At 41.6% G+C, this 22,473-nt stretch overlaps 1 protein-coding gene across 1 annotated transcript in view; it reads left to right on the top strand.

The window, feature by feature from the left end:
* The window catches only part of CES5A (carboxylesterase 5A), a 110,452-nt gene that overhangs the window by 5,795 nt on the left and 82,184 nt on the right, over positions 1–22,473 (top strand). The window contains exon 2 of the mRNA XM_054534420.1: positions 710–827. Coding sequence (XP_054390395.1) covers positions 710–827 — 118 coding nt within the window. The remainder of the gene's footprint in view (positions 1–709; positions 828–22,473) is intronic.

The raw sequence follows: 22,473 nt of genomic DNA, 5'->3' as shown, positions 1-22,473 counted from the left end.
TTTCTCTTTCCTTTTTTCTTAACTTCCATCTGTGTTTCCTTCTGTGTTCTGTTTCTGGGAAAGGTCCTTGGTTGAATCTTCCAGTTCAGTCATTTTCTCTTAGTTTTTATTTATTCTGATATTCAGCTCATATATTGATTTTTTAAAATTTCAGTACTCAAGTTTGTAATTTCCAAGATCTTCATCTGATAATTTTGTATGTGTGCTACATTCGCTTGCATGAGAATACTAATTAGACTTTTATAAAGTATTTTCTTATTGATTCTATTAATTCTTTCCATGGAGATTTAGTTCTTCAGTTTGTTAAATTTAGTTCTTCATGTCCAATTTAGTCTTCAGATGGTTAAATTTAGGACTTTTATTTCATGAGGTTGATTTTCTTCAGAACCCCAACCAATCATCCTGTCAATCATCTTTGTGTGCTCCTGCTGCCTTAGATGTTGGTGCTCCTCCATTTCTTGTAGCAGGTCTCTCCTTTGTGCTATTGGGATGTGGTTTCTTTCTTCAGTCTTCTCCATCTGCCTTTCCCCTTTCAGGCATTCCTAACTTTTTCATCCACTGTGGGTACCCCTTCTTTTTTCCTACACTGTTATGGATTTTTATTATTATATGTTGTTATATTCTTACTTATATGCTGTACTGGTTATATTATATTTTATTTATATTATTGTTATCATCAATGTTTATTATTATTATTTTTTTTTTCCAGGAGTTTAGGATAAGAAGGGGAATGTGGAGATTGTGCCTGGTTCACTATTTTTATCTAGCCTCCTCAACTTTGTATGTATTGAGGATTGATGTCTTAAATTACAGTTCCAAAGATGAGGGTGAGTTGTTTGACTAGAATTTACCAGGGTTGGGTCTGCCCCTTGAGTCTGGCCAACAGCTGACTCACAGTCCATGGTTCCATTGGTGGCATACTTCCACCAGGAATTCCCTTTGTGTTTATTTTCATTGTCAAGATGTTCTTATCCTGCCTCACCTCTGGTTGGAAAGCTTGTGAACTCAGATGGATTTGCCATTTGCTGACCAGTCTTGAATTATTAGTGCAGGAGAAAAGATGGACATAAAGAAATCAGCCTGCTTCTTTGTGTCTGGCATGAGGGGATGTGGTGGGCATTGTGATGTGCCACCTAGATCTGTTTCTAGGCATGAAGGACATATTTCCCCAACTGCTGGCAGTGGTACAGCTTGCAGCTATCTCCCCTTTGGGGATTGCCTCAGATAAAAGAATGGTTTTGCCCCTGGTGGCCAGCAGCCCACTTTCTCAGCCTTCTGCCCCAACTCAGGCAGTTCTGAAGGATCACCTCATCTTCAGAACTCCCCATGCTTCTCTGGCACTGCATTGCAGCTCACTGTCTCCCTCTTCCCAGTCTGCCTCCTCCCCTTCATTACGCTGGCAGTGACCCCAAGATCAACACCCTAATAAACCTCATGCCTGCTAAACTTCATCTCAGGGTCTGCTTCCTGTGGATCCCAACCTATGATCAAGCATTTACTGAAAATTACTACATATATCAGAGCAAAGCACTATTGTGGCTATATTTGGCTACAGAAACCCTTAAATCTGCCCCGTGATTGGGGAAAGGAGCTGCATATGGCCAGCCAGAAAGTATGGGGAGGCAACGGCCCCTTACACATGTATTTTGATTTGCCCACCCAAATCCCCTCCTTCTGCAACTGTCCCCAACTCAGAAAATAGCAACTCCATCTATTCAGTCAGTCAAGACAAAACTCTTGGAGTCATTTCTGACCTCAAACTCTAACACCACATTAATCTAATTCATCAAGGAATCTGCTCAGCTTTACCATCCAAATTGATCCTAAATTTGACCCTTTCTCACCACCTGGAATGCCAACACCTAGGTCCCAGCCACCATCACCATCCCTAGCTTGGATTACAGCAATTGCCACTGTGAAAGGAAAATAAAATCTTGGGACCCTCAACTCAGCATTTCAAGGGAAAAGTTAAGCTTGGAAACCAAGTCATGCAAAAAACTTGCCTTTCCTTTTGTTCCTAAATAGATAGCTACAAGATAGAAGGCGACAAATCTTCCCAGGGGGCCTCCCTCACCCTGACAATGTAAATTAACAGCTTATCTTTATGGTACAGGACAAGAGGAGACTAGAAATTGTACCCCCTTTCCACCCCCTACCCCAAGATGAATTTATATTCGACTTCTTCCTGTACTGTGTTTACTTTATCTTATGTAAAGTGCAGATTAACTGAGCACGAGACGGATGCATAATTGACTGTTCCTCTGCCCCCTCCTTTTCACATGCAACATGTGGATTCAGTGAGTGCTAATCAAAGCCTCAGAAAAATGTGACCATATCCTCCCTCTTTTTTTTCCCTCCTTTCCTGGCCTGCCCGTCTTTTCCCTGTTGAATATTGAAGCCCTTAAAATCATCCTTGGAAAAAGTATGAGCCACAGATCCTACTGTGGCTTGTGTCTCTTTATCCCAGGCACGTCCTCAACCTGGGCAAAATCAATCTCTAAATTGATCGACATCACTTTTCCTTTTTCTTTTTTTTTTTTGGTTTATACCGCCTAATCAGGCTCTCAGGTTCCAAACTCTTAGCCCCTGCAATCTATTCTCAACACAGCAGTCAAAAGGATCTTTTAAAACCAAAGTCCATTCATGTGTCTCCTTGGCTCAGCGCTCTCCAATATTTTCCATCTCATTTTAATCAAAACTCCCAGCCCTTCCATGGCCCCCAAGGCTCTTTATGACCTGGCCCTCCCCTGCTGTCCTGCTGACCTTTCCTACCACTGCGTCCCCCTTGCTCACTCCGGTCCATGCCAAGCTTGTTCCTGACCTACTTGAAGTTCTCCCTGCTGAAAATGCCCAGATATCTTCATGGCTCCTCACCTCACTTCCTTCAACTTCCATTTCAAATGGCCTCTTATCTGAGACCTTCCTTCACTACCCAGTCAATGAGACTAACCTCCTTTCCCTACAACCCCAATTTTGGCACTAACCATCTCCCTCACCATGTTTATTTTTTCTCATAACACTTAACACCACGCAATGGATTTCCTTGTTTATTTAGTCTATTCCTCCCCCAAGCAGAATGGAAGCTTTATGAGAAGTGTTTTGTTCACTTTATTCCTAACATCCAGAACAGTGCTTAGCACAGAGTGAGTGCTAAATAAATGTTTGTCAATAAATGAAATTTTAATTCCCTGGACTGTTTAGGAGCGTCTCAGATGGGAAAATTGCCTAAGGACAGATAATATTCTTCGTTCTGCTTCTTACTTGCCTAATGACCTTCCATAAGCCCCTTTTCCTATCAGGCTTTCAGCAAGCTGAGGGGTGGGACAAGATGATCACTCAGTGTCTCTTCTCCATCTGATCTTTTGCTGAAATTGTGATTTGTTTGATGCAAACAACCTGGTGTGACATTACTGCAACTGTTTTTCTATTGCTTAAGTGAATTCTAAATGAAGCCCAGCTCTAACTTCCCCGGGATCCCTCCCAGGTGTCATCCCACCTGCAGGGAGTGGTCCCAAGTACTTGGCTCTCTTTCCATTTTAACCTCTCCATGCCCCTCCTGTGTTCTGTGACTTGCTTTGGCCTCACATTGGGCAGATTGTATGTCATTGCCCTTTGCTCTGGTCGATGGGATGTGAGCAGATGTGAAGTCAGCAGCAGCTTGAAATAGACTTGAGGGGTGAGCTTGTCCTCTTGGACTTCTTCCATCACAATAAGAGAAACATGTCTTGGCTAACCCGGTGGTCCAAGAAGAACTGAGGGATGCCTGGAGTACCTGGATCAAACCGAAGGCCAGAGCGAAACTCAGCTGAGCCCAGGTGAGATCAGCAGAGCTGCCCCAGTTAACCCACATATGTATGAGTGAGAATAACTGAATGCTGTAAGCACTGAGTACTGGGGTGCTTTGTTATGTGGCATTCTTATGGCAATAGCTGACTGATACACCAGTCTTCCAAAACTCAACCCAAGGTACACACTCTTCCAGAAAACATTCCCTAAGCCCAAGGGCATGGCCTAACAGTGAGAATTTCAGGTCTGTTTCAGGTTAGTGAGGTCAACTGCTCGTAGGAACTGAGAGACTGCAACAGAAAGAAGGAAAAATGGGCAGCCAATATTGCTCAGTTGTGCCATTTGATGACTCTGCAAACAGGAAGAACAAGGATCGACAGGATTTATAGTACAAGCTGATAGAATGGAGCTGGGGTTGGCTTTGTGCCTTGCGGCTTCTTTCCCATTTTTTTTCACAAGGCTCCCCACCAGGACACAGGAGCTGGTAACCCTGCCCTTGGCCTGAAATGTGGTTTGACCTACAGCTTCTGGGTATATCAGACTGGGGCAGCAGGGCACTGTTATTCTGACAGTGAACATTACACCTTCCAAATGGACATTGCAGAAATTTAGAATTGAGTCTTGTCAACACATCCTGGTTTGCATATTAGGAGAGTCAAGGGAGAAGTTACTTTATCTTCTTTCTAACCCGATGAAAAGATTTTTAAGGAGACTTTACTGCAATCATGTTTCTATTGCTTAAGTGAATTCCGAATGCTACTGTAAATTCCATTCATTATTTAAATAGCTTTAGCTCCCTTAAGAGCCTAAGTGCCTTACAGGAAGGAAGGAGCTATCAAATCCATGCAGGGTGGGGAATTGCTCAGGAGGGTCAAATCCTGGGGCATAGAGAGAGGGACTGTAGTGTTCATGATGGGTCCGTAGGGAGGCAGATCAAGAGCCCGACTGAGTGATAGTAGGAGCTGGGAGAATTGCTAAGATCATCTGGGCCTAGGATGCTTTCCTATCTTTCCTGGTCCTAAGAGTTTTCTGAATCACTTGTTAAAAATAGATCTGCAGACCCTTCCCCTGGAGATTCTATTTTGGCAGACCTGACGTGGAGTCCAAAATTCCATACTTTCAAGAAAGACCCCAGGTGATTTTGACAACTAGACGTGTGGAAAATACTGATCTATCAAGCTGCCTTGTTTATAGGTGAATAAATTGAGTCCCAAGGAGGGGTTAGTGCTAGAGGTTAGTGTTAGTCCCCAATTAGTGCTAGAGCTAAATCCAGAACAGGATCACTGAGACCCAAATGGCAGATTTAGGATGCCCGATTTGCATCTGTGCTGCTGGGACTGGCAGTGTAGTCTGCAGGTCTGCTGGTCCCTTGGTACATTTGTTTAGCTGCTCACTTTCTGTAAGAACAGCTGAAGGCAGTGCTCCTGGAGTCAGACAGACCAGGTTCAAATTCTAACTTTGCTTCTGATTCACTGAACAACCTTGTGCAAATTGCTTAACTTTTCCAAGCCATTAATATGGGCATTAAATCAGATAATGTACCTACCCCTAATAGGTGCTCAATAAATGACTATTGCTTATGAAGTGCTAGACCCCATTCCAAGCCAAAGAACTGGCCAGTATGAGCTCATTTAACAAATAAAACAAACCTATTATTAACCCCATTTTAAAATGAAGAAAGTTGAAGAAGAGAAAACTTGAGTGACTGGTTCAAATCACGCATATAGCAAGTGAGAAGCAGAGGCGGATTTGAACTCATGTAGTTTGTAGCTCCCCTTCTTTCCCTTGAGCATAGGGTCTGGATCCCACTTACCCCAGCATGGGCCCTGGTGCAGGCCTTTGCACACAAGTGGATATCAATAAGTGCCTGACGAATGAGATTGAGATTTAAAGGCAGGACGAGAAATTCACTTCAAGTATGGCTGAGGGTGGGGTATTAGCATGGGGTATCTGGAGAGGGCAGTAGGAGGCCCTAAGTAGAGAAGCTGTACCCAGGGAAGATGGGGCAGAGCCTGCAGGACCAATCCCTGGGAGTTAAAGACTGTTTTCAGGCCGAACAGTTAGAATTGAAATGCGCAAGAACCTGGAAGTTTTTTGCATTGTCGCCTGCAATAAGGAAAAATCCAGACTGAACTGGCTGCTTGGATCAGAAGTGATGTAACGGGCTGGCTTTGGCCTAGTTTTCCTAAAGCAGGCGGCCCCCTGGCTCTCCCACACCCTTTTTTCCAGAATTGGCAAGTGACAGCTACCGCCATCTAGTGGTCTGAGTGGCACTGCACAGGGATGGGGAAAAAAGGTTGGTCTGCACCGCAGGGACTAGAAGATGCCCCTGGCTTCCCTCTCCCAAAAAATGAGAGACCCCAATGGTGGTAGAGAGTTTATTCTGTTCAAGGCATGTTCTTACCTTTTACTTCATTAGATCTTCTCAACAATCCAGGAGGTCATCAGGCGCCATTAACTCCATTTTATGGGTGAGGCAACAAGTCCCTGGAGTAGAGGGGTCTTGCTCAGAGTCGTACTGTCAGCTATTGATGGAACCAGGACTGGGACCCAAGTCTTCACAATACAATTTCTTAGCCCATAAGTAATACAGAGAGGTTGTCAGATCCCTTGAAGTCTCCTTGGACAGGAAATGAAAGACGATTTATCCTGGAGGTCTTGGTCACTTCTCTGCATGGAGGTGAGTCCCCTGCACCTCAATGACTTGCGATTTTTCCCTGGAAAGTGAATCCTCAGGTGGGATACCTGGGCTGATAATACTCACATGGGAGGTTTCAGAAGAAGATGAATACTGCCCCTTCAGCTCTAGACCCTCTTACTGGATACTCAGTTAAAGCTTATCTGGTCCAGGCCCCTTGTATGAAAGATGGGGAAACTGAGTCTCAGAGACGGAGAATGACTTAGGCTGACATCACAGTGTGGTTAAAGCCCTTCCTCTCCAGCCTGTCTTTCTGTTCTATGTACTCTGGTATAATAGCTGGTGCCTGGAGCCTGCACTGTTTCAAACGGATATAACTGTTTTTGGCCCAGAGTGAAAATTGGACTCTAATGTCTCCCAAATTATACCACAAAGCTATGCAAAGGAAAAGAGAAGCCCCTGGATATGTATGTTTGTTTTAGCATCTGTAACATCAGTAATTCACAAACTTTTCAATGAAATCTTAGGCAGAATTTGAATATGCAAAAGAGATTAATGTGGTGAGAAATGAGGAAGCTGACATTTACTGTGCCCCTGGGGATCTCTGTAATGCCTGAGAGAAATGGAGAAGAAGTTGAAAAACAAGGCATTGCATAAGGAGCACTGGCTGTGGAGTCCTAACACCTGGGCTTTAGTCCCTGCTCTGGCAAGAGCTTGCTCTGTGTGTGACCTTGGGAGTCGCTCCCTCATTCTGATCTCTCGAAGTTTACTCATTCATACAATAATCCTGATCTTCCTACTGCCTAGGGCTGATGAGAAGATTATATGGAGGGAATAGAGGAATGGGTGTGAAAATGGTTTGTAGAAAGTAAAGTGCTACATTTATAAATGGTTTCTTTTTTTAACTAAATTGAGGTAAAATTTATATACAATAGAAATGCGCAACTCTAAAATGTTCAATTTCATGAGTTTGGAAAATTGTAATCAGCTGTGAAACCATTATCCAAAACAAGCTACAAAGTATTTACATCCCTCAAGGAAGTTCTCTTGGACTCATTTGTAGCCAACCTTCCAAGCCCGCAGGCAACCACTGTTCTGATTCCTATCACCTTAGCTTAGTTTTGTGTGTTCTAGAACTTGACATGGACAAAATCGCCCAGTATGTGCTATTATGTGCCTGGCTTCCTTTGCCCACTGCAATGTTTTTGAGATTCATCCAGGTTGTTTTTTCCTTTACTGCTGCGGAATAGTATTTTGTTGTATGGACATACCACCATTTGTTTATCTATTTTACTATTGAAAACAGTTGAGTTATTTCCAATTTTGGATATTATGATTAAGACTGCAATGAGCATCCTCTTCCACGTTTTAAGTGCACATATGAACCCATTTCTGTTGAAATAGGAGTGGAATGTTGAAGCATACAATAGATACATGAGTAACTTTAGTAGAAGCTGCTGAACAGATATCCAAATGGTTTTACCATTTTACATTCCCAACAGTGACACACCAGAGTTGCAGATGGTTCATAGGTTCCACATTTTGTATTGTTAAAATAGCCATTCTGGTGAGCATAAAATGGTGTCTCACTGTAGTTAAAATTTGCATTGATGTTAAATACCATTTCTTATTAGCTATATGTGTATCTTCCCCTGTGAAGTATCTTTTAAGTTATTTGCCCAGTTTAAAAAAGGTAGCTTGCCATTTTATTGTTGATTTGTAGGAATTCTTTACGTGTTATACACAAGTCATTTGTCAGATATAAATGTGGCAAAAACCTCTCCTCTATTTGTTTTTTTACTATTCATTTTCTTAATGATGTCTTTTCATAAGTAAGGATTTTAAAATTTAAGTTCAAGTTACCTATTGTTTTCATTATGCTTCGTGATTTTAATGTCCCAAGAAATCTTTGTCTAATCTGAGAATGCAAAAGCATTCTTTTGTGTTTTATTCTAGAAGCTTTATGGTTTTCACTTTTATGCTTAGGTCTATGATCTGTCTTAATTTATGTTTGTGTATGGAATGAAGATAAAGTTGAAGTTCATTCATTTCCGTATGGATTGTTTCAGCGGTTCTGTTAAAAACATTTTCTTTTCACCAGTGAACTGACTCAACACCTTGGAAGTTTATTTTTCAATTAAAAGGTCTAAAAAGAAATTTTATTTTAAAAGTATAAGATAGTACCATTGACCTTTGGAAGGATGTACTGTTCTATGACTTTTAACTCAGGTATAGGTTTGTGCAGCCACTGCCACAATCAGAATATAGAACGATTTGATCACCCCAAGAAACTCTCTCATACTATCTATGTGCCTGTCCTTTTGCTGACACCACACTATCTGGACTACCGAAGCTTTATAGGAAATCATACAGTCAGGTAGTGTAAGTGCTCCAACTTTGTAATTCTTTTTTCAAAATTGTTTTGGCTATTCTAGTTCTTTCCCATGTTCATATAAATTTGAAAGTCCACTTGTCAATATTTAAAAAAAAATCCTCCTGGGATTTTTATTGGAATTGTGTTAAATATGTAGATCATTTTGGGAAGAACTGACATTGTAACTCTGCTGAGTTTTGCAATCCATGAACATGGTGTATCTCTCCATTTATTGAGGTCTTCTTTAACCTCTTTCATAAGCATTTTTTATAGTTTTCAGCATACAGATCTTACATATGTATTTCATTTTTTGGAGGGGTATTGTGAATGGCATTGTTTTAAAATTTTGTTTTCCAATTATACATTGCTAATATATAGCAATATGATTGATTTTGTGTGTTGCCTTGCAATCTTGCTAAACTCGGGTAATAGTTTTAGAAGCTTTTATAGATTCCTTGGGATTTTCTGTATAGAACACTATGTCATCTACAAATTGAAGGTTTTATTTCTTCTTTTCTAGTCTGTATGCCTTTTGATTCTTTTCTCTGCTTATTACAAATAGCTAGGACTTCCTATACAATATTAAAAAGGAGCAGTGAGAATTCATCCATGCCTTTCTCCCAATCTGATAAGGAAAACATTCATAATTTGCCATTAAGTAGAATGTTAGCTGTAGGCTTTTTACGTTTGTTCTTTATCAAATTGAGGATGTTTTCTTCTATTTCAAGTTTATGGAGAGGTTTTTTTTTTTTTTATCATGAATTGTTGCACTTTGTCAAATGCATTTTCTGGGTTATGTATGATGATGTATTTTGCCTCTTAAAATTTTAATATAGTAGATTACATTGATTGATTTTTAAATATTGAATCAGCCTTATATTCCTGCTATAAATTCCACTTGGTTGTATATGTGTTTTTTTAATTTGGTTGCTATTATTTTGCTGAGAAATTTTGCTTCCATATTTATGAAGGATATTAGTCTGCAGTTTTCTATTTGTCACTATTTTTGTATGTTTTTGGTATACTGGCTTCATGAAATGAGTGGGTATATGTTTCCTTCACTTCTATTTTCTGAAAGAAATTGTGTAGAATTATTTTTTTCTTCTTTAAATATTTTGTAGAATTTCTAGTAAAGGTATCAGGCCTGGAAATGACTTTTTTGAAAGATTTTAAAAGATAGATTCAATTTTTTAAATAAGTATAGGACTGTTTAGGTTATTCATTTCATCTTGGATGAGTTTTGTTTTTTGTGGTTTTCCAAGAATTGTTCAATTTTATCTAAGTTTTTGAATTTGTATGTATTATGTTTGTAGTATTTCCTTATTATTTTTAATGGCCACAGGACCTGTAGTGATATCTTCTCTTTCATTCCTGATATTAATCATTTGTATCTTATCTCTTCTTTCTCTGTCAGTCTTGCTAGACACATTTTGATTTTTCCAATTATTGGAAAAACACCTTTGACTCGATTAACTTTCTTCATAGCCTTTCGGGTTCAATTTCATTGATTCTGCATTACTTTTACTGCTTTCTTTCTCCTGGTTACTTTGGTTTTGTTTTACTCTTCTTTTTCTAGTTTCTTGTGGTGGAAGCCTAGATGGCTGATTTGAGATCTTTATTTTTTCTTTTTTTCAGTTTTGTTTTTCTTTCTTTTTTAACCAATACTATAAATTTTCATCTAAGCACTATTTTAGAGGCACTTCACAAATTTTGATAGGCTGTATTTTTATTTTCATTCAGTTCAAATATTTTCTCATATTTCTTGGGACTTCTTTTTTGACCTATGAATTATTTAGAAGTGTATTGTTTAATATGTTAGCATTTAGATATTTTCCTCATGTTTTTCTCTTACTGATTTCCAGTTTAATTCCATTATAGTTTGAGAACATACTTTGTATATAATTTCCATTATTTTAAATTGGTTAAAGCTTGTTTTATGATCCAGGATCATGGTCTATCTTGGTGAATATTTAATATGCACTTGAAAAAAACGGAATGTTGCTTTTGTTGGATGAGGGTATTCCATAAATGTCAGTAAGGTCTTATTTGTTGATGGTGTTTTTCAGTTCATTCCTATCTCAGAGTAGGAGTTCCCTTTCCTACTTCTTGACCCAGAACTATAGAGTGTCTCCTAGAGCTCTCTATTCATGTTAATGACCACATCAGAGTATCAGGGGGCCATGTCATGTTCTGGTCCTAGAATAACAGAGGGAAAAAAAAATTCATAACTTCAATAGTACTTTGAGTTCTGGTCTTACTTCCCTATCTACCTGTTAGTATTTACCATACAGAGTCCTCAGAATGGTGCACATATTTAGTCCAGGTTTTAAAGTTGATTTTTCTTTGGGGAACTACCCCTTTGTACTCTTAGTTCATGAGATGTGAGTGGGGTGGACCTCAACCCTACTTCCATGTGCTCTGATCTGATCAGTTAACGTATTCTATCCCAAAGCTGCAATGATTGGTTGAGGACTGAGCATGTGATTCAAATTGTACAAAGGTCATCTCTGATACTTTTGTGGGAACTAGTAGGAAACAGAATTTCTCTTCACTGGGGTTATTTACCTATGGGGATGAAATCTTGTCACAGCTTGAGAAGAGTTTGCTTGAGAGTAAAAGGGCATATTGAGGAAATTGAGCTAGAAAAGAGAAAGACAAACTCCCAATGAGCTTGCTTAAGCGCATAGATCCAGCCATTCCTGAAGCTAGTAATCATCTCCCACATTCTAGACTTTTCAGGTACATGAACAAAACAAAACAAAACAAATTAGCAACAACCCCCCACCCCACTTCCTCTGCATTAGCCAGTATCAGTTGGTGTTTCTGCCACTTAATATTAAAAGAGTCTTAATATATACATATATATATATCTCTCTCTACATATATATGTATATCTACATATATATATATCTATGTATATCTACATATATATATATCTATGTATATATATATATATATATATATATATATATTTTTTTTTTTTTTTTTTTTGAGACGGAGTCTCTCTCTGTCCCTCAGGCTGGAGTGCAGTGGCGTGGTCTCAGCTCACTGCAAGTTCTGCCTCCCGGGTTCACACCATTCTCTTGCCTCATCCTCCCGAGTAGCTGGGACTATAGGTGCCCGCCACCATGCCCAGCTAATTTTTTGTATTTTTAGTAGAGATGGGGTTTCACCGTGTTAGCCAGGATGGTCTTGATCTCCTGACCTTGTGATCCACCCACATCAGCCTCCCAACATATCTACATATCTTAAGTTTCCTTTCATCTTCCTTAAGTTCCTCAGTGAGATTCTAGGGACCCATTGCCCCTTAAGCCCTAGGGTAGCATCCCCTTCCTTGAGAGGGCAATTAGCTGATTTCATGGTTCTCCAAACAGAAATGGTTGTCCTTAGAGAATCTCAGCATGAAAAATGGGCAGAGAAGCTGGGTCTCAGTATGGAGCCAGAGAGCATGTTTGCAAGTCTGCATCTGCTGGCTACATTAATGTGCAAATCAGGCTGTGGGCCAGAGTTTATTTTTAATAATTAGAAGCCCATCTTACTTTGGAAATGTGCTGCAGCTTCCTGTGACAAAAGAGAAAAGATGGTTCATCCCTTCTTTCCCTTGCTCCATGGAATCTACATTTCTGGAAACTTAGAGATGACATAGCTTATTCACTCATGGAACTCAATATTCAAGGAGGAGAAAATTGTTGTGGTTAGAAGAAAAGATGATTTTTAAAAATGGGAAAGGAAAAGTATCTATTTCTCTATAGCATTTGGCAAATTTTGCTAAAATTTCTCAGGATCCCAAACTAGGGGGTAGATAACATTTTTGGCACATAGATGAGGCAGGTGCCTGGCATGGTTGTCAAGAGCATGGAATCTTACAACCACAAGACAGTAAGCTTGTAGCCCAATATTTTGCCAATGGAGAGAAAGAGGACCATTGCGGGAAAGGGCCTTGTTCAAGGTCAGGAAGATAATTAACATAAAAAGAAGAATTGTGAAGAAGGAGCATGGGCTCCTTCTGTGTCCCAAAGGCTTCCACCATAGCCCACACCATCCAGACTCACAACTTTCCTACATTTCCATTTCCAGAAGTACCTCTTTGCAGGCGTCCCAGGTGTGAGTATGATATGCCCACTTGGCTTGGCCATCTGCCACCTGTTTGTCACTCAGCCAACTGGCAGTCCCCATCCCCATGTTTTTTTTTTTTTTTTTTGGCGTAGCTGAATTTCACCAGGCAAAGTCTGAGGTGTGGAACGCAACCAGAAGCATGCCACTTGCTGCAGGCAATGGAATGTGAGTGGAAGTCACATGTCACTTCAGGATGGAGGCCTTTAGGTAAGCCTGCCTCACTGCTGTATCATCAACAAGGGTTGGTGCTGAGAAGGCCTTGAAGCACAATCTGTCTCTGCCCTCCAGGAGAGCTCGTGGCCCAGCGAGGGAGGCAGATATGGAAGCAGTCATCATGCAAGGTGATTGGGGCTGGGCCAATGCTATGTCTCAGCAGGAGGGACCAACAAAGGGTGGAGACAGCTCTGCTGGGGGAAGGGGTTAGAGAAGACTTCACTAAAATGCACAGATCTTGAGGTGGGTATTGAAGGACATGTTAAGTTCTCCAGGTAGGCAAAACACATACGGAAATCCCAGGTGAGAGAACTACCCTCTCTGCTTTCTTTTCTTGTGGTATTTGTCTTACTCTGCTCTTTGTGATAGTATCATGTATCTGCCTGGTCTCTTGTAGCCCAGTTGCTGTTGTACTTAACATCTGTGTGCCTCAGTTTCCTCATCTGTCAAGGGAGTATAATTATAATGCTCCCTCACTAGAGTTGTTTTCAGGATTAAATTGTTTAAGGTGTATGGATATATATGAAGCATATGAGATGATGCCTTACACATGGTAAACACTCGGTAAATGCTACAGTACAATACTTTATATTTAATAGATACTTAAAAAATGTTTTCCTCATTAAAGTGCTCCTCAACTTCATGTGACCCCTGTCACCTAAAATAAAAACTATTTTGGCTGCTGGAAGCTACTAGCAGCGTAATGCCTACTCTCAAAAAGCATCCCTCCACTGAATTAGCTAATCCTCTGATCTGTGTTGGTATCACTCAGTGATTAGCAGGGATTAGAGGAGCGCCTACTACTAAAAGTCAGGGAGACACAAAAAAAGATAGGACTAAGAACTGGCCCTCAGACTTAGTGGCCAGCTGGAGAAACCCAGTGTATGCTTGGGTCCAATAGAAAAGTTACACCATCGGATGATACCGCTTTGCAGCTTGTAGATGCTTTGATATAAAGAGCATCATGGCCAGAAGGGCGTGGGAGGAGAATTATCTGACTGGGCAGAGATCTTAGAGGATTCTCAAATGGATTTTCCAGTAAGTGCTCCATATAAACACACACGGGAGGCGAAGACGTGGGATTGCAGAGCTGCAAAGATGGCATTGTGCAAGGCAAACCCCAGGTCCCTCCATGAATTCTTTCTCTCCCATTAATTCTTTGAGGCATGGAAAGTAGATTTCCAAGTATCATGGGAAGTTAGGCATGCTGCTGAGGATGGTCCAGAAATAACAGCATGGCTACTGGAGTGCTGGGAAGACTGGAGGTGACAGAGGATCCAAGGAGGAGTGAGAGTTGAAGCACCACATCAGAGAATGCCGAACTGAAGTCAGGAGGAAGGAAGGCCTGAGAACATGGGCTCATGGGCTCCCTACTTTGGTGACTGTTAAAGACCCATCTACAGATTGGAATATTGGCAGCAATGGAAATTTCAGCTTTTGTGTATCATCTCTTTGACTCAATGTTTTTATATGTTGCTTCCTGTTTATTAACTTCTGTTTCTTATAACTTTGTGATGAGACAGTTGGAAGGCATGCCTGTCTCTCATATTGTATACATTGCCAGGAGGACTAGGTGGAGTGTGTATGGAAGAAAGAATATGCCAAAAAAAAAAAGAATTAGTGAATGAAACATCACCAGGAGAGTTCATGGAAGAATGCACTGGCAAAGAAGTTACACACAGACATCTACCCAGAGAGAATCTGAGGTTGACTATAAATAAAGTTTAAAAATGGTATAGAACTCAGAGTGAAAAGGAGTGTGGTGGAAGACTTGTAGGAAGAGGTGGTTCTTTACTGGGCCTTGAAGGTTTGTTGGACTTTGGATATATGGAAGGAGAAGAAATCATATTCTAAGATGGATGTGATGATTAATTTTACGTGTCAACTTGACTGGGCCATGGGGTGCCCAGATATTTGGCCAAATATTATTCTGGCTGTGTCAGTGAGGCTGTTTTTAGATGAGATTAACGCTTGAATCAATAGCCTGAGTAAAGCAGATTGCCCTTCCTAATGTGGGTGGCCCTCATCCAATCAGTTGAAAGCTGAAATAGAACAGAAAGGCTGACTCTCCCACAGATAAGAAGAAACTCTTCCTGCCTGTTTTGAGCTGGGATATCTTTTTTTATTCCATCTTTTGGACTCAAATTGAAACATTAGACCAGGTGCAGTGGCTCATGCCTGTAATCCGAGCACATTGGGAGGCCAAGGTGGGTGGATCACCTAAGGTTGGGAGTTCAACACCAGCCTGGCCAACACCGTGAAACTCTATCTCTACTAAAAATACAAAAATTAGCCAAGCATGGTGGTGCACACCTGTAATCCCAGCTACTCAGGTGCCTGAGGCACAAGAATGGCTTGAACTCAGGAGGTGGAGGTTGCAGTGAGCCGAGATCACACCACTGTACTCTAGCTTGAGTGACAGAGTGAGACTCTGTCCCAAAAACAAAACAAAACAAAACAAAAAAACTCAAAACAAAAAACACGGGTTCTTCTTGGGTCTCTAGGCTGCCAACTTTCAAACTGAAACTTACACCAGTAACTCTCCTGTCTCAGGCCCTGAACTTAGACTGGAGCTACACATGGGCTCTCTGGGGCCTCCAGATTGCTGACTGCAGACCCTGGGACTTCACAGCTTCCATAGTCACACAAGGCAGTATCTTATAGTCTCTTTCTCTTCCTCTCTTGACACACATGCATGCATGTGTGCATGCACGCACACACACACACACACACACACACAATCTCTTGGTTTCTATTGGTTCTATTTCTCTGGATAATCCTGACTAATAGAATGAAGATCATAACTTTTGAGGCAAAGTCGTAGTAAATTAACACTTACTGAGAATCTACTATGGGTCAAGCACTTTATGCATAATCTCATTTAATCCCTATCCTCATGCAGTGGGAAACATTTCTAAGTCCAGTCTGTGGATCAAAATTGTACTGATATTAAATTAATAGATATTTACTGAGCAGCTACTATGGGCCAGAGACTTCTCTATTCCACGCGATGACACATTTCACATATTTATTTATTTATTTAATCAACAAATACTAACTGAATGTCTACTGAATGCTTGGAATGCATCAGTGAACAAAACATTAATATACATTCTCTTGAAATTTACATTTTAGTGAGGAAAGGCAGAACAATAATGCTAGCTATAACAAATAATTAATTATACAATACATTAGAAGGTGATAAATACTCTAAAAGTGTTGATAGAGTAAAGGGGATTAAACACGTTGATGTTGGGGTTGGATTGCAATTTTAAATAGGACAGTCAAGGAAACCCCACTATAAAGATAAAATTTGAGCAAAGTATCGAGAAGGAGATGTATGAGTGAGCAAATCAGAGAGCAGGAACAACAAGTGCAAGGGCCCCGAGACAAGAACCCTTGGTACATTGGAGGAACAGCAAGAAGGCTGGTGTGGGTGGATAAGAATGAATAAGAGGAGATGATAGAAGGAGGAGGTGGGGTCAAGGGTTAAAAAAGAAAGGCCATAGTATGTAGGCCTTTGTAGACCATTGCAAAGAATGTGGTTTTAGTCTTTACTGTGTATTTTGCAGATGATGACCTATTCTGTTTTACATTATAACAGAATCACTCTGGCTGCTGTGTTTCAGTGGTCCAGGTGAGAGACGGTGGTGGCTGGAACCAGGGTAGTAGCAGTGGAGGTAAAAGAAGTGAACAGATTCTAGATATGTGTATATATGTATATACATATGTGTCATGTATATGTATATACATATAGTAACAGCTTTAGTGAGATATAATTCACCCACTTAAAGTATACAATTCAGGTAAGACTCTAAGGCTTTTGAACTGAGAAACCAGAAACATGGAATTTTCACCAACTAAGATGCAGGAAGAGAGCAGATTCATGGGAAGGGAAGGGCAATAGTTTAGTTTGGGATATGTTAAATCTACACCCAATTGCTAATGAGGGAAATCTGGGAATTATCCCTTACTCTTCCCATTTCTTTATCACTACTATCCCAAATCCCTACATCTGATCTATCAACAAGTCAGGTCACTTCTACCTCCAAAAGGTATCTTGAGTAAGTCCATTTCCATCAGAAAGTGCTTATGAGATAGCCCGTGTCCTCCCTTCCATTTCCCATTCTCTTTTGCAGTTAGAATGGAGTCATGTGACTGGTTCTGGCCAATGAGCTGTGAAGAGAAGTGACACATGGCACTTCCCGGTCAAAACAGTTAAGAACCCATGACGTGCCTCCTTCATCTCTCTCTTTCCCTGATAGGCCTTGAAGGCCATGTATTCCAAATGGTGGAGCTGCAAGATGAAGGACTTCCCAACTCACACTGGACTCTCATGTGGGCAAAAAATAAACTCTGTATGTATTGAGTGTTACTTAACTACTGAGATATCAGATTTATCCTCATACAATTTTTCTTCTCCCTCCTGCTACCCCAGTCTGAGCTTCCATCATCATTGCCAAATTTTGTGGAATAGTCACCTAATTAATGTCCCTACTCCTACGTTTGTATCCCCCAAATTCATTCTTTACACAGCAGTCAGATCAGAGTTCTTCAATGGCTTCCTGTTGCACTTATCACTGAGTTGCTGTGTAATCTGGCTCCTGCCTCCCTCTTGAACCTCATCTCATCAGCCCCTAGCTCACTGAGCTGCTTACTCTGCCTCAGACTCAACAAGCTCTTTCTTTTTGCAGGGTCTTTGCCTGTGCATTTCCTCTGCCTGGTTGGTCTCATGGCTGGCTCCTTCCTATCCTTCAGGTCTCAGGTTAGATCTCACCCTGCTCAGAGAGGCCTCCCTGATGACTCTATCCAGAGTTGCCCACCCTCCCCTCCCCCATTATTTTCTGTCATCACACTCCATTTATTTTAAACACTAATAACAATCTATCATTTAATGAATGAACAAATGAACTAAGCAGCTACTTAACTAACATATTTACTCTTTGTCTCATCCACTGAAAGTAAACTCCACAAGAACAGAGACCTGTATTCATCATTGTACCAGCAGTGTCTTAGTCTGTTTTCTGTTGCTACAGCTGAATACCTGAGACTGGGCAATTTATAAAGAAAGCAAATATAATTTCTTTCAGTTTTGGAGGTTGGGAAGTTCAAAATCAAGGGATTGCATCTGGTGAGGGCCTTCTTGCTGGTGGAGACTCTCTGCAGAGTCCTGAGGTGGCACAGGGCATCACATGGATAGCAATTGCATGAGAGAGAACAAAACTGGCTTTTACAATAGACACACTCTTGTGATAACCAACACAATCCTGTGATAACCCATCAATCCATTTATCCATTAATCCTTGAGTGAATTAATCCATTTATGAAGGCATAGCCCTCATGACCCAATCACCTCTTAAAAATCCCACCTCTTTATAATGTGACATTGGTGATTGGGTTTCAACATGAGTTTCAGAGGGGCCAAACATTGACTCCATGGCAGCCCATGTCTGATGTGCATTTAACATGTGGTAGATGCTTCATAAGCATCACAAGATTCAGCATCAGAGACACAGCATGCCCAAGGCAAGGTCCCTGTCCTCAGAAATCTCATGGTTAAGTAGTGAGAGGCCAGGAGTCAGGGTGCAGTGGGTTTGCAACCCAATCTAACCTAATTTGGGGGAAGGTCGGAAGAGCTTCCTGGAAAAGGGGATTCCTGAGGCAGGCCCCAAAGGACTGAGGGCTATTAGTTGGCCTGATAGATTAAGAGAAGGGACTTTTAGAAAGTAGAAGCGGCGTGCATAAAGGATCAGAGGGGTGAGAATAGGGTTGAGGCCAGTCCAGAATGGCTGCAATGTGGGATATGAGTTGCAATAGCAAGAGATAGGATGGAGACAGAGCAAGGACCAGATCATCTAAGGCCTGGCATGTCAGGCTAAGAAGATTGCACTTGACCTTGCATCAGTAGGCTGTCATTGACTGATTCCACATGTTTTGTGGCAGAACAAACTTGGGCTAATTCCTTTTGGGCATCATGGTGAGGTGGAGGACCTTTGGTTAAAGGATCTTGCCTCTGTTCTTCATTGGCTGCATAGATTTCTCTTCTCCATGGCTCCCAACTCCATTCTGTCTAATACATGTGGTGTAGAAAATAAACTGCAGGAAGGGAATGAGAAGGAAGAATATTTACAGTAGAGAAGTTTGGACATTGGAAGTAACTCCTGGGATGAAGAAAGAATAGCAGAGGATGGAGTGGAAAAAGCACTGGACTAGGAGTCAAGAACCCTGGTTCTGTCACTAATTACTGTATGGCCTTGGAAAACTCATTTTATCTACCTGGGCCTTGATTTCTCCATATGGAAAATGGGGTTTTGGGCTTAATTGGTAATTCACCAAAAATGTCCAACCTTACAGAATCATACTGGTGGTGGGATTTCAGGCACCATGATCTTGAAGTAGGATGTAATTTTTTTTGTTTTTTTTTGTCTATGACTTAAGACATAACCTATAAATGGCTCTTATGCATCTCCTCCATTCCCCTTCTCAAGGGAGCAGACATACTATGTGTCTATGTGTCAGTACTTTGATAGGCATTGGAGATAAAACAGACAGGCCCAATCTCTCTGTTTTCATGAAGCCTACAGTTTAGCACTGGAAAACTGATTTTTAAAAAATCACACAAACAATGTAAAATTACAACCGTGATTAGAACCACAGAAGTAACACATAGCATGAAGAGAACCATTCAAAAGGGAGTCAGAAAAGCCTGGGACAGTTCTGAAGACTGGGAAGTCCAAAATCGAGGGGCTGCATCTGGCAAGGGCCTTCTAGCTGGTGGGGACTCTCTGCAGAGTCCCAAGGTGGCACAAGGCATCACATGGCTAAGGGGTGCAAAAACCAGAACCAAACTGGCTTTTATAATAGACCCTCTCTTAGGATAACTCCTTGTAGTAGTGACACATGGGGGAGATCTGAAGGATGAGTCAGATAACTGGGCAGGGAGGGGAAGGTATCAAGTACCAGGCAGAGGGAACAGCATATTCAGAGAGACAGGGCAAAGGCTGGTGTGGCTGGAGCAGGGAGAGGAGCCTGGCAAAGGATGACACTGGACAGGGGACTATTTAAAATATTGCATATGCAGAGCCTAGGGGATCCAGTTAGTCAGACATTGGTCCTTTGGTTGCTGAATTGTGGGGGTTCTGATAGGGTGCTGGGGGAGGAGGGAGGATGTCAGGGGACATTTGGTGTAGGTGTGCTTGGGATAGGGAAGTATTTTCAGTATTCTAACAATCTTTATGGCTACGTGGGTGTGTTCCATCTCACCATTAGTGATTGGGACAAAGAGGTGGGCAGGGATCCAATCAACCATGAGGGCCTGGAGGACATAGAGTTTGCCCTGACAATATTGGGGAGCCACTGCTGGGGCCAAGGAAGGTGGTGAGGGGGCCACAATTGGGTTTTACAGAACTGAGATTAAGCTGAGGAGAGCAAGGTTCTCACTTCAGCCTCAGAACTGAAGTGGGGGTGAAAAATCAGTACTTAAGATAGATTTCTGCAATATTTAAAAATATTTTAAAAAATTTCAAAGTAATGCAAAAAACACTCCATCGTGAGCAAAATATCAACATTTTCAATAAAGACAGCATTTAATCCTGCACTTTCATGATTCGACCTCACTTTCTTCAATACAATCTATGCCTTATCGGATGCTGTCTTCATGTAAATTTTTGCTAGTTTGTTCACCATGGACATATTTTGCACTCATTTAAAAATATTGCATGAAAATAGTATTTATCTTGATTGCTGAGTATTTAGGGTGTCTCCATAAATGTTGGGCCTGGCCCTAATTTTGAAGCACTCTGATTTTGAAGTGATGACTTGGTTCTGTGGATGTGGAGGCGCAGAGGGGCCAGTGTGGATGTGGGGAGTCATGGGGGTGGGGTGCACATGAGAGATGCAGCCAGATTGTCTGAATGCGACAGGAGGGGATGTACGGGCAGGGATGCTGCTCGCCCCCTCTTCTGGGGATTCTGAGGAGGGGGTATGAGGGGGATGCTGTCAGCAGCCCATCTGCACTATGTGACTGCCAGCCAGGCTTGCGAGCCAAGCGCCCACCTCCCTTGGTGAGGCTGTTGGGAAGCCATTTTACCAGGAGAGTGGGAAGCATCTCATGGTCTGACTGGGCCATGCCTTGGGGCTACTCTGATGTGCTCCCTCGGTAAACCCTAATCTGTTCCCTTCTATTGCCCACGTGACCCGCTCACCTCCAGGTGAGCCCTGGTTCCAGCTTGTGGAGTCTTAGAGCCCACTGGCCATGTGTTCCTAAACCTTCTGGGTCTGTGGACCTGCCTGTGTCTTTAATGTTGCAGATTGTGCTCCACCCCTGAACTTAACCTGCTTCTATGGTCCTGCAGACTGTGGCTGGGAAGCAAGCGACATCCATCTAGGGCCTTGGACGCATGCTAGAAGACCTTCCCATGATGTGAGGTCAGAGTCACCTGGGACCTCTGAGTCCTGGGGACACAGGTAGGATTGTCAAGAAAAGGTCAGGTCAGGAGCATGTGGGACAGCAGGGAATGGGGGAAAGTCATTGAAGAGGACTAACAACGGCAGAATCAACAGCCAACACCATAGACATCTCAGTTGGTTTAGCTTACCAAATTCTGACTGAAAAAGTTGAGCAAACTTTACATTTGATGGGTGTCAAAACTATTGCACCCAGATCAGCTATAGACAAGAGCACAGTCTCAGTGGAAATTTTATTTTATTTCTTAAAAATGACATTTACTTCTTATTAAGATTAAGGTTGAGTATCTTTTAAACAAATTCCAATAGCTTTAGGGTACAAGTGGGTTTTGGTTACACAAATGAACTGTATAGTGATGAAATCTGGGTTTTTAGTGTACCTGTCACCTGAACTGTGTACATTGTACAAAATAGGGGATTTTTTGTCCCTTATCCCCCTCCCACCCTTCTACCTTCTGAGTCTCCATTGTCCATTATACCACTTTGTATGCCTTTGCAAAGCCATAGCTTAGCTCCCACTTATAAGTGAGAACATGCAGTATTTGGTTTTCCATTCCTGAGTTACTTCACGTAGGATAATGGCCTTCAGTTCCAGCCAAATTGCTGGAAAAGATGATTTTTTTTTTTTTTTTGAGACAGAGTCTCACTCTGTCGCCCAGGCTGGAGTGCAGTGGCTCGATCTTGGCTCACTGCAAGCTCCACCTCCTGGGTTCATGCCATTCTCCTGCCTCAGCCTCCCGAGTAGCTGGGACTATAGGCGTCTGCCACCAGGCCCGGCTAATTTTTTCTATTTTTAGTAGAGATGGAGTTTCACCATGCTAGCCAGGATGGTCTCGATCTCCTGACCTCGTGATCCATCCACCTCGGCCTCCCAAAATGC

This window comes from Pongo abelii, chromosome 18 (genome assembly GCF_028885655.2).
Source record: "Pongo abelii isolate AG06213 chromosome 18, NHGRI_mPonAbe1-v2.0_pri, whole genome shotgun sequence".
NCBI lineage: Eukaryota > Metazoa > Chordata > Mammalia > Primates > Hominidae > Pongo > Pongo abelii.
Note: the sequence above shows the minus strand (reverse complement) of the source record. Positions and strands in the feature narration are given on the sequence as shown.